At 40.9% G+C, this 17,680-nt stretch overlaps 1 protein-coding gene across 1 annotated transcript in view; it reads right to left on the bottom strand.

Annotated features, from left to right (window-relative positions):
- The window catches only part of LOC101858360 (F-box/LRR-repeat protein 6), a 20,670-nt gene extending 3,644 nt beyond the window's left edge, over nucleotides 1–17,026 (bottom strand). The window contains exons 1-8 of the mRNA XM_005108012.3: nucleotides 16,851–17,026; nucleotides 12,268–12,571; nucleotides 10,879–11,074; nucleotides 7,303–7,434; nucleotides 6,170–6,292; nucleotides 3,977–4,135; nucleotides 2,096–2,199; nucleotides 54–216 (exon numbers count right to left, since the gene is read on the bottom strand). Of these exons, the coding sequence (XP_005108069.1) occupies nucleotides 54–216; nucleotides 2,096–2,199; nucleotides 3,977–4,135; nucleotides 6,170–6,292; nucleotides 7,303–7,434; nucleotides 10,879–11,074; nucleotides 12,268–12,569 (1,179 nt within the window). The 5' untranslated portion in view covers nucleotides 12,570–12,571; nucleotides 16,851–17,026. The remainder of the gene's footprint in view (nucleotides 1–53; nucleotides 217–2,095; nucleotides 2,200–3,976; nucleotides 4,136–6,169; nucleotides 6,293–7,302; nucleotides 7,435–10,878; nucleotides 11,075–12,267; nucleotides 12,572–16,850) is intronic.
- Between the last annotated feature and the right edge of the window lie 654 nt (nucleotides 17,027–17,680).

Raw genomic sequence — 17,680 nt, 5'->3', positions numbered from 1 at the left:
ACAACAACAACAACAACAACAACAACAACAACAACAACAACAACAACAACAACCTGTTTGACCAGGTGTGGGAGACCCCGAGGGTCGTCGATGACCCGGATACCCAGAACCAGCTTTTCCAGGTCGGGGCAGGGCAGCTTGAGCAGCGTCTGTATAGAGTAGCGCTCCGCCCCGCGGACATCCAGGCTCTTCAGCTGCCGGGACGCCAGAACCATCCTGGGAGGGAGGGGGTGGGGGAGGGGGTCGCGCAAACAGAAAAATAGGTCAGATTATTGAAAACTAGGTCAGATTATTGTAAACTAGGTCAGATTATTGAAAACTAGGTCAGACTGTTGAAAAGTAGGCCTAAATAAGTGAGGCATCGTAGTGAAATCAGGTGCTGGTCATAATAATGAAATCAAAGAAATCAGCATTTTTACAGACGTTTGGGCAATTTGTTTTCGAATTTCCCTTTTTGGCTCAGCATCTTTAATATTCATTAAAAAATACATTCATGTGTGGATTTTACTGAAAAACGATCAAAGGCATAAAAGATGTAAATTTGCATTTTCCAAGGACTCTCAAGCTTTGATAGTCACCAAACTTGATCGGCCATTTTCTCGCTAATTAAAATTTTACTTTTGAAACCAAGCAACACCATCTCTTTCAATTGCAAAATATCTCGACTCCTAATCAAGATAGATGTGTAATTTTTTCAAAGAAAGCAAGACAACTGAACAAGCTTTATGATGGTACCAATAATTCCACATGCCCAAAAATTGACGAGCGCCTGATTCCATCACTTCACGACACATATCTATTCCAGCATCGTGCCAAAACAATATTTGGAAATGAGAACATAGAACATCAAAACCATCCTGGGAGGGGGCCTGGGCAAACAGAATATTAGGTCAGCGCATTAGAAAGTAAAATATGTGAGGCAGCGAGGGGAAATCAGGCACTCGTCAAAATAACGAAAGTCAAGAAATTGGCATTTTTCCGCAGGTTTGGGAATTTTCATCGAATTTTGGGGTTTTGGCTCAACACCTTTCATGCTCATTAAATAACACATTTCTGTGTGGATTTTACTGAAAAACGTTGATTAAGGGCAGAAAAAGAGTTAATTTTCAGTTTCCACGGACTCTCAAGCTAAAGAAATAATTCGACTTTTGCGGCCATTTTCTCGCTAATTTTACCTCTGAAACCAGATGACCCTCATTTCCTTCAATCACACATAATAATATATCGACTTCTATTCAACATAGATGGACGTTATCTTCACCTAAAACAAGGAAAATGGACAAGCTTTAAGATGATACCATCAAGTCCATATGCCCAAGAATTGACGAGAGCCTGATTCCACCACGCCGTGCCACATATCTATTTCAAAGTTTTAGTTTTAGTAAGAGTTTTACAACACTTGCAACATTATAAGGTCATACGTCATACAAGTGCCAAAGATTAGAGGTGTTACTAGAGAGTAACAAATACAAAAAAGAAGGAGGAAAGATAAGGACAATAGATTTTTTATAAGAAAGAAGGAGCAGACCACCCCAGAGCACCAACCAAACACTCACAAACATCTACTTCAGCACCAAAACAATCTTTGGAAATGACAATCTTCTTCTCATCTATATCCTCTCACAAAAAGTCAATAAAATTCAAAAGATATTGACAGTGAAATTTGCCAACTATGAAACTCTAAGGAAATCCTAACACATTTTTTCTGCCATTCTGTTTAAGAAATGTTTTGGTTAATAAACTATCGATGAATAGATAAACAGTCTTGTTTCATTAAGCGACCCAGTTACCCACTCTACTTACTACTAAAAGTCTGGCAATAGGCCTATCAAGAAAAGTGTCGTCACTCTTTAGACATTGTTGACACTAGCAGTGGACGCAGGTCCAGTATTACCTGTCCTGGGCAACAACGTCATTGCACACCGGACAGGTCCATAAGAGCTCAGTTCCCCCAAGCACCAAAGCCTGCAAGGTATCCATACTGATTGTTCCGGTGGCTGTCTGATTAAGGCGATGTCTTTCCTTTCTAGATAATTGTTCCTTTCTTCCTTCTCCCCTCTCTATCCCCATTTCCCGCATCCTAACGATTGCTCACCTTTCTATAAAGTTATCGTTTACGGGCAGCGGCTTCCTGAAGTCACAAGGGGGCCCCACCGCAATACAAAGGTCCTCCAGGGACTTGAACCCAGGTGACAAATACTGTGAATCAACAATGATTGTTTTAGTAGAGGTTTTACGGCGCTCGCAACTGCATAAGGTCATATGAGCGTCAAGGGGTGGATGTCAACAGAGAAGTCCTTACAGAGAATCAGACTTACTCTGCTCACCTCTCCAGCTTCAGCAGCATAAAGTCTGCTTCGACTATAAAGGCAACCCGTCACAAGAGAGTGACAAACTTACAAAAGAGGTAGAGGAAAATGATGATAGTAAGTACTAGGAAAGAAAAAGCAGCAGTTCCCTGTTGCAGTTCAGGCACAGTTATAAGCATGACATTGATGAATCAGCCCATTTACAATTACAATTCTACTGTGCATAAGATCTCGCGATGTTAATCTCCCCCCTTTGGGAATGGCCTAAAGACACTTCAGTCAACAGCACCGCCCCGGGGGAGTGAATCAACACACGACGGGAATGAGAAACAAACAACGACGAGGCTCACAGGTCTTTTATTTGTGAGGCATTGTGGTGAAATCAGGTGCTCGTCAAAATAATGAAATCAAAGATATCAGCATTTTTTCTCCAGTTTGTTGACAATTTTTTTCTGAATTAAAATTTTTCTTGTGCTCAATATACCTTTTACGGCCACATATTTCTGAGTGGACTTAACTGAAAAACATTGATAAAAAGCACAACAAAAGTAAATTTTCAGTTTCTGAGGACTCTCAAGCTTTGAAAAATCACCAAACTTGGGAGGCCATTTTCTCACAAATATTACCTCTGAAACCAGGTGACCCCAACCTCCTTTATTCGCAAATATCTAGACTTCTATTTAAGATAAATGGATATAATTTTCACCCAAAGCAAGACAAATGAACAAGCTTTAAGACGATACCAATAATTCAACATGCCCCAAAATTGACGAGAGCCTGATTTCACCACGTTGTGACACAAATCAAAAGCCTGACCAGTTACCCTACTTGGGCCAATAATTCAAAGTCAAACTGTGACTAGTTTTTGAATGAAGTACAATTGAAGTTTAGGAATAACGTCTTTCTAAAATGGTTACGCAGACAAAAAGCCTCTTTGTCTCGAAACTGCTGTGAATTTAAGAAAAGGCGTTTTGTCAGCTTACGGTAGATTTGACAAGCCTATGATAGATCAACATGACATTTGACAAATTTTGAGACAGTTTTGTGACAGTTTTGCGACAGACGGGCACGACATTTGACAAGCCTGCAACAAATCGACATGACATTAGGCAAGTTTTGTGACAGACAGACATGCCATTTGGCAAGTTTTGTGACAGTTTTGCGACAGACGGACATGACATTTGGCAAGTTTAGTGACAGTTTTTATTATTATTATAGTAGAGGGTTTTACGATGCCTGCAACTGCATAAAGTCATATGAGCGCCAAGGGGTGGGTGTCAACAGAGAAGTCTTTACAGGGAATCAGACTTAGACTGCTCACCTCTCTAGCTTCAACAGCACAAGGTCTGCTTCGACTATCAAGGCACCCCAAAATAGCAGGTCACAAGGGAGTGACAAACATACAAAAGAAGTAGAGGAAAATGACAATAGTAAGGATCAGGAAAGAAAAAGCAGCAGTTCCCTGTTGTAGATCAGGCACAGTTATGAGCGTGACATGAGTCAGCCCATTTACAATTCTACTATGCTTGAACGAAATATGTCCCCCCCTTTGGGAATGACCTAAAGACACTTCAGTCAGTGGCACTGCCCCGGGGGGTTGCGACAGTTTTGCGACAGACAGACACGACATTAGGCAAGTGTGGCGACAGACGGAGTGAGCGACTCACAGAAGGCTTCTCTTCGATGTTGACACTGGTGGCCAGCAGGTAGCCCAGGTTGAGCGAGCGCAGCTGTAGGAGGCTGCTCTGTAGCCGCTCCACATCCAGCGCCAGAACGTCCACGCGGCAGTAGTACACGGACAGAACCTCCAGGTTGGGGCACTGCTCCTGTTTAGTTTTAGGAAGCGTTTTACGGCGCTCGCAACACAGTTAGGTCATAGAAGTGCCAAAGATTAGAGGTGTTACAAGAGAGTAACAAACATAAAAAAGAAAAAGGGGAGATAAGGACGATAGATGTTTGATAGGAAAGAAGGAGCAAACCACAGCAGTGCACCCGCTTAGTAAACGCTTTACGGCACTTGCAACACAATTAGGTCTTAGAAGTGCCGAAGATTAGAGGTGTTACAAGAGAGCAAGAAATATAAAAAAGAAGAAGGGGAAATAAGGACGATAGACGTTTGATAGGAAAGACGAAAAAAACTACACCAGAGCACCTGCCAACCACCCACACGCTGCTCCTGGGGGTCACGACGCAGAGATGCTTCTTTTTACTTTCGCTCAGTAAGCGTTTTGCTAGTTTATTTTTCTGCTTTAGTTAGGTTTTACGGCGCTCGCAACTGCATAAGGTCATGTGAGCGCCAAGGGGTGGGTGTTAACAGAGACGTCCAAACGGAGAATCAGGCTTACTTTTAGTTTAGTTTTTATATGGTTTTACAGCGCTCACAACTGCATAAGGTCATGTGAGCGCCAAGGGGTGAATGTCAACAGAGAAGTCCCAACACGGAATCAGGCTTACTCTGCTCACCTGCTTATCCTCAACAGCACAAAGTCTGCTTTGACTATCAAGGCACCCCGGAAATAGCAGTTAACCAGAGAGAGACAAACATAGAAAAAGAAGTAGAGGAATAATGATGATAGTAAGGATGAGGAAAGAAAAAGCAGCAATTCCCCCTAAATGTTGTTCCGGCACAGCAGAGTAAGCCTGATTCATCGTTTGGACTTCTTTGTTGATATCCTACCCTTGGTGCTCATATGACCGTATGCAGTTGCGAGCGCCGTAAAACTTTCCTAAAACAAAACAAACAAGAGAAGGACACTGACTCATTCAGTGGGAGTCAAAGCAAGAGTAAAAGATGGAAGTCGTAGCGAAACAAAAGAAGTACAACCTACAGTGTCCTGCACAGGTGTCATAGGCAAATATATGTGAGGCAGCGTGGTGGAATCAGGCTCTCGTCAAAATAATCAAAATGAAGAAACTTGCATTTTTTCGCAGGTTTGTGAATTTTTATCAGATTTTCGTTTTTTGGCTCAACGCCTTTCATGCCCATTAAAGAACTCGTTTCAGTGTGGATTTTTTCTGAAAAACGTTGATTAAAGGCAAAAAAAATGTAAATTTTCAGTTACCAAGGACTCTTTTAAGATAGCAAATAACTAATCTTTGGCGGCCATTTTCTCACAAATTTTACCTCTCAAAACAGGTGATCCCCACCTCCTTCTTTAGCAAATATCTCGACTGATATTTAAGATCAATGGATATTTTTTTCATCCAAATAAAGACAAGTGAACAAGCTTTAAGATGCTACCAATAACTCTACATGCCCAAAAATTGACGAGAGCCTGATTCCACCACGCTGCCTCACAAATATATATACAAAACCTGTAAAAGTAAACTTTATACATAATCCTAGTCGTGCTGATGTCAAAATCAATTGCCAAAGACAAATTTATTGAAACAAAAAATTGTAATAAATAATATGTCTATTCTCCCAAGTGCTACAAGCAGGCAGATATCATCAAGACCATCGCATACATGTTTAGGTCATACCACTCAATCACAACAGTCTGTTTGTTTTAGTAGAGATTTTACGGCGCTCGCAACTGGATAAGGTCATATGAGCGCCAGAAGATTAGAGGTGTTACAAGAGAGTAACAAACATAAAAAAGAAGAAGGGGAGATAAGGACGATAGATGCGTGATAGGAAAGAAGAAGCAAACCACACCAGAGCACCCGCCAACCTTCCACCACACAACAGTCTGATCTTGGTGTGCACGAGGTAAGAACGATAAATCAACACACTGTGGGGGGTCACATTAGTGTCATCATGACCTCATGCATGACGGAAACGTTTTACTTTTTTTTTTTTTTTTGTGTGTGTGTGTGTGTGGAGAACTTTGAAAAAAAACTCAATTTGGCCGACTCACGCATATTGCATTGATGAGCCAGTGGAAACCGTGCATGAGGTTGCCGCTGAGGTTGAGAGAGAGAAGCTGAGAGTTGTAGCGCTCAACGATGCCCGTCATTGAGCTTATGCTCACCAGGTCATTCTGAAAAAAAACACAAAAAACCCCCCACAACACAGTTAACTCACAAAAGTCCGTACGGCACGCCTTTTTTTGTTTTAGTAAGAGTTTTATGGCACTCGCAACACAATAAAGTCGTGCAAGTGTTGGACATTACAAAAAAGGAGCAAACCACACCAGAGCTCCCCCCAACCACCCACTTTAGCACGTCTTCTGGCTAGATTCTAAAATATTGAATTTTTCTTGTTTCTTTCTCATTATTCCTACTTGTAAAGTAGTACTCGCAGTAAAGTAGTGCTCACACAGTACAGTAGTGCTCACACAGTAAAGTATTATCCACAATACAGTAGTACTCACAGTAAAGTAGTACTCACACAATAAAGTGGTACTCACAGAGGCAGTAAAATAGCACTCACAATAAAGTAGCACTCATGGTAAAGTAGTACTCACAGTAAAGTAGTATTCATGGTAAAGTAGTACTCACAATACAGTAGTACTCACAATAACGTAGTACTCATGGTAAAGTAGTACTCACGGTAAAGTAGTACTCACAATACAGTAGTACTCACAATACAGTAGAACTCACAGTAAAGTAGTACTCACACAGTAAAGTGGTACTCACAGAGGCAGTAAAGTAGCACTCACAATAAAGTAGTACTCACAGTAAAGTAGTACTCATGGTAAAGTAGTACTCACAGTAAAGTAGTACTTACAGTAAAGTAGTACTCATGGTAAAGTAGCACTCACAGTAAAGTAGCACTCACAGTAAAGTAGTACTCATGGTAAAGTAGCACTCACAGTAAAGTAGTACTCACACTAAAGTAGTACTCACAGTAAAGTAGTACTCATGGTAAAGTAGCACTCACAGTAAATATGGTAAAGTAGTGCTCACAGTAAAGTAGTACTCATGGTAAAGTAGTACTCACAGTAAAGTAGTACTCATGGTAAAGTAGTACTCACAGTAAAGAAGTACTCACGGTAAAGCAGTACTCACAGTAAAGTAGTACTCACAAATACAGTCAAGTGGTACTCACAGATGTATGTGAAAGATCCAAGGTAGTGATGTTCGGGCAATGTCTGGTCAAGTACTCCACAATGTCTTTGTTCACCTTGGTACAGTACGACAGGTTGACCACTTCAAGCCTTGGGCAGTTCTTAGCCAACTCCTGGAGTTGAAAAAACCCCAAAACAAAACATGACTGTCCCCGTGGTTTTATGCACCCAGCACAATTTAGCAAAATTCGATCATTTTTTGGGAATAATTTCTGATGATTTTCCTTTCTCATTCTTTGTTAAAATTAACAGAATCGGATAATTTCACATTTTTGGGCTCAGTTTGCGTGATTTCAGAATTTTTCTTGCATAAAACGACGGGAACAGACATGACCACCTGAAGACTCCAGCAGTTCTTAGCCAACTCCTGGAATTGAAAAAAACCCTATAAAACATGACCACTTTAAGCCTCGAGAAGTTCTTAGCCAACTCCTGGAATTGAAAAAAACCCCCCCAAAAACATGACCACTTGAAGACTCGGGCAGTTCTTAGCCAACTTATGGAATTTTTTTTTTTTAAATCGGTCTTCACATCATCTGTTACTAGTTGTGCAAGCCCATAGAGCATGCTGTAGAGGATGTGCACTATATATATGTCATGACGAGGTGGAATCAGGCTCTCGTCAATTTTTTGACATTTAGAGTTATTAGTGTCAATCATCTTAAAGATAGTTAATATGTCTTGCATTTAGCAAAAAAACAACAACCTCATGCATCTTGATTAGAAATTAAGATATTTGCGAGGGAAGGAGGCGGGGGTCGTCTTGTGTCAGAGGTAAAATTTGTGAGAAAATGGCCACCAAAGTTTGGTGACTTCCAAAGCTTGAGAGTCTTTGGAAACTGCACTTTTACATTTTTTGTGCCCTTGATCAACGTTTTTCAGTAAAATCCATACTGATATAGTGTTCCTATATGGACATAGGAAGTATTGAGCAAAAAACAAAAATCTGAAAAAGATTGCTCAACGGCCAGAAAATGCCGGTTTCCTTGATTACATTATTTTGACCAGCGCCGGATTTCACCACTCTGCCTCACATATAAATTCAATCATTATTATCATTATTATATCCAAATTGTTGGAAGAGTCATAACAAATTTATACTCCATCTTTCCACCTTTTGATTATACCTTGTTCTATAATAATACCTTGTAATACGATCTTCAAATAAAAAACCCCCACAATATTATTTAAGACTGTGAAACCAATGTAGACAGCCAATCAAAAGGGTTCTGGGAGAAGAAACTGATAAGTTGTACACTGAGACAGAGAGGAAGTTTGCAATCCTTTTTAGGCATACGTCTTCTTCACCCGTATGCTACAGCATACAAATTTAAGCTTGAAAGTAAAAAAAAAAAGGCGGGGTCACCTGATTTCATAAGTAAAATTAGAGAGAAAATGGCAGCTTAAGTTTGGTGACCTCCAAAGTGGGAGAGTCCTTAGAAACAGCAAATTTACCTTTTTTTTGCCTTTAACTCATTCGCTACGCCGAGCCGTGGGGGTCAGCGCGGCTAAAGTACCGTGCCGTCAGTAGGCTATGCCGCCGTCAGTAGGCTAAGCCGCCCCCGGCGGCTCGAGAACCGATCTTCAATTTTAGCTTAGATTCTATTCCAATCCAAATATCCATGTTAAAATAAAGGTCATAATATAATGTTGACTTCCGGGTCAAGCATTTCCACTGAAAATCGGAAGTTTAGATTCAGTTTTGAAACGCGATTTCGTAGCTTATTTGGCTTTGTTTTATCGCAATGCCAAAATTATAGCCCGGACACTAGTCTTAGTAATTTTACACAACAAAATCTATCATTATTTTGCCCACTAAAGAAGTGTAGGACTCTTTTTTATAATATTGATACGATTGGACTCATATTGCCAATGCACTGTTATAAAGAAATCAATATTTTTGAGTGCCAGATCTAGGTCTAGATCTAAATTTTCAAAATATTTTTTTCTCCCCAAAATCACTACTTTTTGATGAAATTACACAAAAAGTGCCATTCAAGACATGTATAGGTTTATTCCAAATGCAATTCTGAATAATTCTATATTAGATACGAGTGGGTTTTTATATGTTTATGATAGTTTTTCAAGATCATACATTTTTTTTTTTTTTTCAATATCGGATGTTATGATCCAAATGTACAAATATTATGGAATACATGTAAATAACTGCAAACTTTTCAATATTTTCCAGTTCTATATTCATTTATGGTTATTTTGATGTTTGACTAGGTGCAAGCATATTTTTTGAGTTTCACCAAAGATTAGAAAGTTTTTATTTTCAAATTTTTTCCGCATCCAATCAAAATTGTGTTGCATAATCGCCTCTTACAGGAACCAAAGTTGAAAAGTACATAAATAAACATTACAGATGTATTCTACAATCCATAATGAAAATATTGGAATATAATATGTTGGTATTTATTTGAATTTGTGGCCCCAAAGACCTTTTAACTGCCCACTAGTCATCATCTCGTTCGCCCTCCCCCACAAAAAATTCGTCCACAAGCCGAAAATAATACTTAGCGAATGAGTTAATCAAACTTTTTCAGTAAAATTCTTACAGAAATGTCGTTTTTTTTTGGTTATAGTAGAGGGTTTTACGGCACTCGCAACTGCATAAGGTCATATATGAGCGCCAAGGGGTGGGTTGTCAACAGAGATCAAAGTCTTTAAAGAGGAATGACTTAGAATGCTCACCTCTCTAGGTTCAACAGCACAAGGTCTGCTCCGACTATCAAGGCACCCCGGAAATAGCAGGTCACAAGAGAGTGACAAACATACAAAAGAAGTAGACGAAAATGACAATAGTAAGGATCAGGAAAGAAAAAGCAGCAGTTCCCTGTTGTAGATCAGGCACAGTTATGAGAGTGACATGAGTCAGCCCATTTACAATTCTACTATGCTTGAACGAGAAATGTCCCCCCTTTGGGAATGGCCTAAAGACACTACAGTCAGTGGCACTGCCCCGAGGGGTGAAATGTGTTTTTAAATAGACACAAATGGTGTTGCACTAAAAAGTCAAAAATTAATAAAAACTACCTAGAGAACACAAAATACTGGTTTCTTCGATTTCATTATATTTTGACGAGCACCTAATTTCACCATGATGACTATGCCTCACATAGATTGTAAACCGCATACAGCTTGCTGTTGAGGAGGAATTTGCGTTTATACAAATGCTCTATTACTATTATCAAGAGGTCTGGTTTGTTTGTTTTAGTAGAGCTTTTACGACGCTCGCAACTGCATAAGGTCATATGAGCGCCACAAGATTAGAGGTGTTACAAGAGAGTAACGAACATAAAAAAAGAAGGAAGGGGGGATAAAGACGATAGATGTTTGATAGGAAAGAAGGAGCAAACCCCACCAGAGCACCCGCCAACTACCCACTGTCAAGAGGTCACTAAGTAGGGATGAGCACGGAGGGGGGAGATAAAGACGATAGATGTTTGATAGGAAAGAAGGAGCAAACCCCACCAGAGCACCCGCCAACCACCCACTATCAAGAGGCCACTAAGTAGGGATGAGCACTCAACATCTGGAAAGTTTGCACCCACATGAACAGCTAGAGTTGTGATGTCCCAGCCTGTGAGATCGATTTCCTTGCATGGGGCCAGTCGGTTCTTAGCCATCCACATGAGAAAAGGGTCTGTGCGCTTGTTCCAGTAGCAGCCGCCGTAAGGCACCCTCACATACGTCCACAGGCTGGGGTCCCGGCACAAGTCGTACCAGTACTTGCACACCAGAGGGCCACTGAAGAGTTTTAGTTTAGTTTTAGTAGAGGTTTTACGGCGCTGGTAACTGCATACGGTCATATGAGTGCCAAGGGGTGGATGTCAACAGAGAAGTCCTTGCAGGGAATCAGACTTACTCTGCTCGCCTCTCTAGCTTTAACAGCACAAAGTCTGCTTCGACTATCAAGGCACCCCGAAAATAGCGGGTCACAAGAGTGCGACAAACATACAAAAGAAGTAGAGAAAAATGACGATAGTAAGGATTAGGAAAGAAAAAGCAGCAGTTCCCTGTTGTAGTTCAGGCACAGTTATGAGCATGACATTGTTAGATCAGCCCGTTAACAATTTTACTGTGCACTAGAACGAGAAATGTCCCCCCTCTGGGAATGGCCTATAGACACTTAGTCAGTGGCACCGCCCCGGGGGTACACTGAAGAGTGTAGTAAATCTTTTAGTTTTCGTAAGAGTTTCAAGGCACTTGCAACACAATAAGGTCAAAGAAGTGTTGAAGAATAGATATACAGGTGTTACATGAGAGTAACAAACCTACAAAAAAGAAGGAGGAGGAGAAATAAGGATGATAGATATTTGATAGGGTAGATGGAGCTAACCACACCAGAGCACCCGCCAACAGCCCAAGTATATAAAACTGTCTACAAAGCCATGTTCCTGAAAATGTCGACTGAGCAAAACCTGAATGAAAGTGTACTTCAGAAAAGGTTACGGATAGGATCAACAAGAGCAGTAAGACTTCAATCAAATACGAATACAACTAGAAAACTACGCCACTATGCAGAACAACTTTTCCGTAAAGGAGAATTTCCTTTCGTTACAACTACAGCAGCATCCTCAACTACACAAAGAACCTCCCTCAAAAAAAAAGTTTTTAAAGCAAAACGGTTGACTGCATTACAAAGCAGGGAATTTCGTCTGCGGTTTTTTCTTGGTTCAGTATGATAGAGAACAAAAACAAACAACAGGATTCCCTGTCTAGTACATATACACAGGTCTCAATAAAAGTCAAAAGTACCCTCTTCAAGATGTTGGCATCCAGACTAGAAGCAAAATGAACCACGGAACACCCCCTCCCCCCTCCCCCCCCTGCATCTACATAGGTTTGGGATTGTCACTGGTAGCTTTCAAAAAATAAAAAAAGTCCCCATCCCATATGTTTGATCATATTTTTAGTGTATAAAGGTTCTCAAAACTTACTTGAGCATGAACGGATACTGTCGGTACTGAGTGATGTAGCCAAAAATCTTTATCCAGATCTCTGGCGGTAGTTTCGGCAGTCTTTTCCTCCGTGGTTTGAGCATCTCATTCAGCTCTTTCTGCATCCTAAAGAAGCATTCACCGGTGTCTTCGAGGACGAGCTTACAAGCCCTGTGCAGATGCTGTCTGGTGTACGTGGCAGCTTCCGTTGAGATCGTTCTCTTCTTTCTCTTGTGACTTCTGTGAGGACACAGTTGTCGGAGGGGGCTTGCTCCTCCCTGACCATGATCCTTGCTGCTCATGTCTAAAATAAGAGTGAAGTCAAACATGGAAGATTCATCGAGAGACAGGACAAACTAAAAATAAATCAAAGAATTCATGCAAACTAGATCAAACAATTTTCAACACCCTTGGACAATTCTGCCGTAAGCTGACAAAATGCTTTTTTTCATTAAATTTCGGCTCCTAACTTTTTTATTTGCTAAATCAAAAGTCTGATCAGTTACCCTACTTGTGTGACAAAAATCAAAGTGAACCTGTCACTAGTTTTTGAATAAATATAAGAATTCAAATTTTGGAATGACTCTATTTTTCGAAGGTTACACTGACAAAAAAAACCCTCTTTTTTTTCTCGAAATTGCTGTGAAGGAAAAAAAGGCTTTTTGAAAGCTTAATATGAAAGTCACTGGAGACGGTTCCCGCAGCATTGGCGAGCACAAATAATAATTCCTCGAGAGGTGGCTCTCGCACCCCCTGCGAGCACAAGTTTCGAGTTGTTTCCGCGGCAACGTAGGGCCTACGCGTGCGTGCAAACGCTGCGGAAACTGTCGCTTATAGTGCAGCCGACCTTTGTTGTGTTTCGTGTCAAGTTTCGTCGGAATTGGCTGGAAGCTTTTGAGTTATCGACCCGGAAGCAAAGTTAGTAGATCACACTGAAGCCCCACTTTCGTTTCTCTGACATGTCTGTTCTCGCAACACTTTGTCAGTACGATGTCAGCACCTTTAGGTTTAGTAAGAAGAGTTTTACGGCACAAGCGACACAATAAGATAATATAAGTGCCGAAGATTAGGTGTTACAAGGGAGTAACAAAGACAAAAAAAGAAGGAGATGAGATCAGGACGAGAGTTGTTTGATGGGAAAGAAGGAGCAAACCACATCAGAGCACCCGCCAACCACCCACTTGGCAGCACGGAAAAGCAAACATTTTTCAAGTGTTTGACAACTTTGACAGTTTAGAAAATTCTAATATTTTAGACCATGGGGATCCTGATTTCAATGTAAATAAGCATTAAAGCACTGATTCTGACAGTCGAGTGTTCTACGAGGGCTGTCCCACGGAAAACCGGAATTTGGCTGTAATTTGAAAACTATTCAATATTTTCACATTCTGTAAACGCACACTTGTAAAACAATCATTTAGAAATTTCCCGATTGAGCACCATGAGAATCGCACCAACCAAACGAGCACAGCAGTTCTCAAAAGATGGCTACCCCCTTGGAAAATTGGTCAAGGGTAGAAGTGAAGTCTGTTATTCGGTTTCTGACCGCAAAAGGTCTCAAACCTCTAGAAATACACACTGAAATAAAGTCAGTTTATGGGGAGAAAGTAATGGCAAAGTCACAGGTATATGAGTGATGTAGTAAGTTCAAAGCCGGGCACTCCAATATCGATGACAAAGTTTACCCAGGATCTTGTTTTTCTGCCCAGACTGAGGACAACACGAGTCGCGTTAACGAACTTTATCAAACAGACAGGCGCCTAAAAATTCGCGAAATTTGCGAGTCGCTAAACATTTCAAAGTCGACTGTCTATAGGATAGAGTTTGATGAGCTGCACTATTGAAAGGTCTCTGCTTGATGGGTTGGGGACGAAAAAGACCAGCGGGATCATTTTGCAGCATGGCAGCACAACGCCACACACGGCAAACGTTACGAAAGACTGGTTCCAAAGGTTCGGCTAGGAAGTTCTACTGCACCCCCCTCACAGTCCTAACTTGGCCCTGTCAGATTATCACCTTTTTGAACCAATGAAACGCCATATTTCTGGACAGCGATTCACCGACGACGAAGACCTCGTGGAAGCCGTGAACGATTGGTTGAAATCCCTTGACGAAAAATTCTTCAGGGAGGGTATCTTCTCCCAGATCCAGCGATGGGAAAAATGTGTCCAGCCGCATGGTGATTACATTGAGAAATAAAGCACATGTTGAGGTATGATGTGTTACAGTTTTATTATAATAGGACAAAGATTTTTGCTTTTACGGACCTTTTCCGGTTTTCCGTGGGACAGCCCTCGTAGATCTAGACTAGGCTTTCAAATAAATGCAAAATTCCGCTTTGTCAGGAGCCCAGTTTTTTTCACACTGAAGTGGATTAGACAGCTAATACATGAGAAAAGGATAACCATTTTATTAGGCCTGCCTGCCTATTCATGAATTTGGACTTTTTATTCATTTTGAAACACAAACACAATAAAAGATACACACAACAAGGTTAATTTTGTTGTTGTTGGGGGTGTTGGGATTTTTCTACACAAGACATTACATCAAAATTTTAGCACACTACATTTTCAAAAAATAATTTCTAAAAAACTATGAAAGATATATTGCCTTTCTGGTTTTTTTTGGTCATATTATGGGCATGTTTAGACCTGTCATGAGTGTAAAAATGGTGGCTGTAGGTCTTTGGGAAGGGTGTTGTTTGAAAAGTTAAAAAAAAAAACGCAAAATGCCATTTTTCAGCGAATGTACCGCAGGAGACGTCTTCGAATATTTACATATATCTTCTACCACCAAAATTATTAGAAAATCTAAATCATCCACTGCCTGTAAGCTACTGGCATGGGCGATTATATCGGCCAGGTAACAAGACCGTATAAATCTCTGGGTTAGGCTATTCACTATCGGCTATCAGGGATGCCACTCAACTTTTTTGAAAATAGCTGAAAATCCACATGCCATGGTCTCGTTAACATGAATATAAATTTGAAACCCCAAGGGTGTAATAGAGAAAATGACAAACAAACATTTAAGCTATGGGTGTACATAGAGAGAAATTACACAAATAAAAAACAATGGGTGTATAATAGAAAGTGTGTGAGTGGGTTTTTTTCTTTCTTTCCAACTATAGATTTTATCTCGATCTCAATAACGGAATAGTGGATCAGGTTCAAAATACTGGAAAAAAGCGGAAAAGTGGCATCCCTGTGCCATGCTATGAAATTTTAAAAGGTCTAAAATCTAGACGAGAGAGAGAGAGAGAGAGAGAGAGAGAGAGAGAGAGAGAGAGAGAGAGAGAGAGAGAGAGAGAGAGTCAGAGTCAGAGTTTATAATATATTATTAGATTGTGTACTACTACAGTTGAAGTGTGGGCCAATTCAATAAACACACTTTCAGTTTTTGTTTTAGTAAGGTTTTACGGTACTCGCAACCGCATAATAAAGGTATGAGCGCCAAGGGGTAGATGTCACTAACAGAGAAGTCCAAACGGGAAACGGGGAATCAGGCTTACTCTGCTCACCTCTCTAGCCCCAGCAGCACAACGTCGGCGCTTTTTTGGTAGTTCACACCCCGCAATTGTTATTCACGGGTTTTGGCCCCAAGAGTAGGGGGGTTTCAAGGGGGCTTGCCCCCCTGACCTAATAAAAATAGGAAGGGGGGTTTCAGGGGGGCATTCCCCCTGAATTTTACCATAATTTAATGTTTTAAGGTTTGATATCTTAGCTCACCGCGAATCAAACGTATAGATCTAGAGATATAGATCTCTAGATCTAGATCTAGATGTAGATTTAGGTCAAATAAGGGGGGTGGGAACTACCGAAAAAGCACCACAACGTCTGCTTCGACTATCAAGGCACCCGGAAATAGCAGTTCACAAGACAGTGACAAACACAAAAGAAGTAGAGGAAAATGACGACAGAAGTAAAGATTAAAGATTAGGAAAGAACAAGCAGCAGTTCCCCCTATTTGTCCCGGCACAGTATGAGCATGACATTGATAAATCAGCCCATTTACAATTCTACTAAGTTACTGTGCATAAAAGAAGGTTAATATATCCCCTTTCGGAAGGGCCTTAGACAACCTCAGTCAGTAGCATTGCCATGTGGGGGTGGGGGGGAATAAACACATTTTTTAACACTTTTACTAAGTTTAAGTGACAATCAATCATTGACTCACTGTGCAGGAAATGATGATTGAATGATTGATGTATGGACGACAGACTGAGATAATTAAAACGAATTTCAATCTTTACCAAGTTATTCAAGCTGCAACTGCAACTGCAGTGCTACCATTGTAATAGATCTAATCTAGAATCTAGATCTCTAGATCTAGATCTAGATCTAGATTTAGATTTAGACTCTAGATCTAGATATATTAGATCTAGATATATTAGATCTAGAAATCTAGATCTAGATATCTAGATCTAGATCTAGATCTAGATCTAGAATTTCTAGAATCTAGATCTTAGATCTAATCTAGATCTAGATTTAGAATCTAGAGAGATCTGAGTCTAGCAGACTGAGTCTGACTCTGAGACAAGTGAATTTAATTGCCAAATATTCAATAATAATCAAAGTCAGTACCTGTGCAGTCAAACTACAATAAAACAAGTAATCATAGGACAGAAAAAGGAACGCAAGCTCGGCCAGGAAGCAATTCACTCAAGTTCACACCACCACAGGAGTCGGCCCAAAAAACCCCCCAAAACTGCGCACAAAATCCCATTGACTCCGCGGAAGATCGACGGGTTGTTTACATCAGAGATGTATTGATGTCAATGCCGTGGAGATCACTTCCGGTTGGTTTCGGATGCGAAAGGTTTAAAGCTTAAGTTTTTCTCAATAATTAATTTTGTCTGATATTTTATTATACACCTGCCTCATCGCCAAGAGGTTTATTTGATTTTAACATAGCAATAACTGCCCTCTCTCTCAATCCAAGGATATTTTCCATTGCATCCTGAAACTCAGTCCCTCCCTCCTGTCATTTTTTTCGTTCTTCACTTGTCTTTCTTGTCCACTGTGTTGGGGTCACTGCAGTCGGAACATGTCCATCTCTGCTCTCCCCCCCCCCCCTTCCTCAGGATCCATCCCAGAGTCTGTCTGCTTCAGTGCTTATAGTCTCCATCGTAATCTGGTTGGAGATCCGTCGGACTGGTCCGCACAGGTGGCTGTGTTTCTCTTCTCCTCTTTGAATCCCCTTCTCCTTCAATCTACCTTGAATGTGGGAACCGCTATCCGCCCTATTCTTCCTCAAATTTTCCCTTACAGCGGTTAGGACGGTTGGTGTGTCCAGTGTGAAATTCCCTCCCACTTTTGCCTCTCCAGCCAGCTTGTCTGCTCTCTCGTTGCCGGTTACCCCCGCGTGGCCCGGGCAGAAGATCCAGGCCACTCTTTCCAGGCTGCTCTCCCTG

This window comes from Aplysia californica, unplaced genomic scaffold (assembly GCF_000002075.1).
Source record: "Aplysia californica isolate F4 #8 unplaced genomic scaffold, AplCal3.0 scaffold00650, whole genome shotgun sequence".
In the NCBI taxonomy this organism is placed as follows: domain Eukaryota; kingdom Metazoa; phylum Mollusca; class Gastropoda; order Aplysiida; family Aplysiidae; genus Aplysia; species Aplysia californica.
Note: the sequence above shows the minus strand (reverse complement) of the source record. Positions and strands in the feature narration are given on the sequence as shown.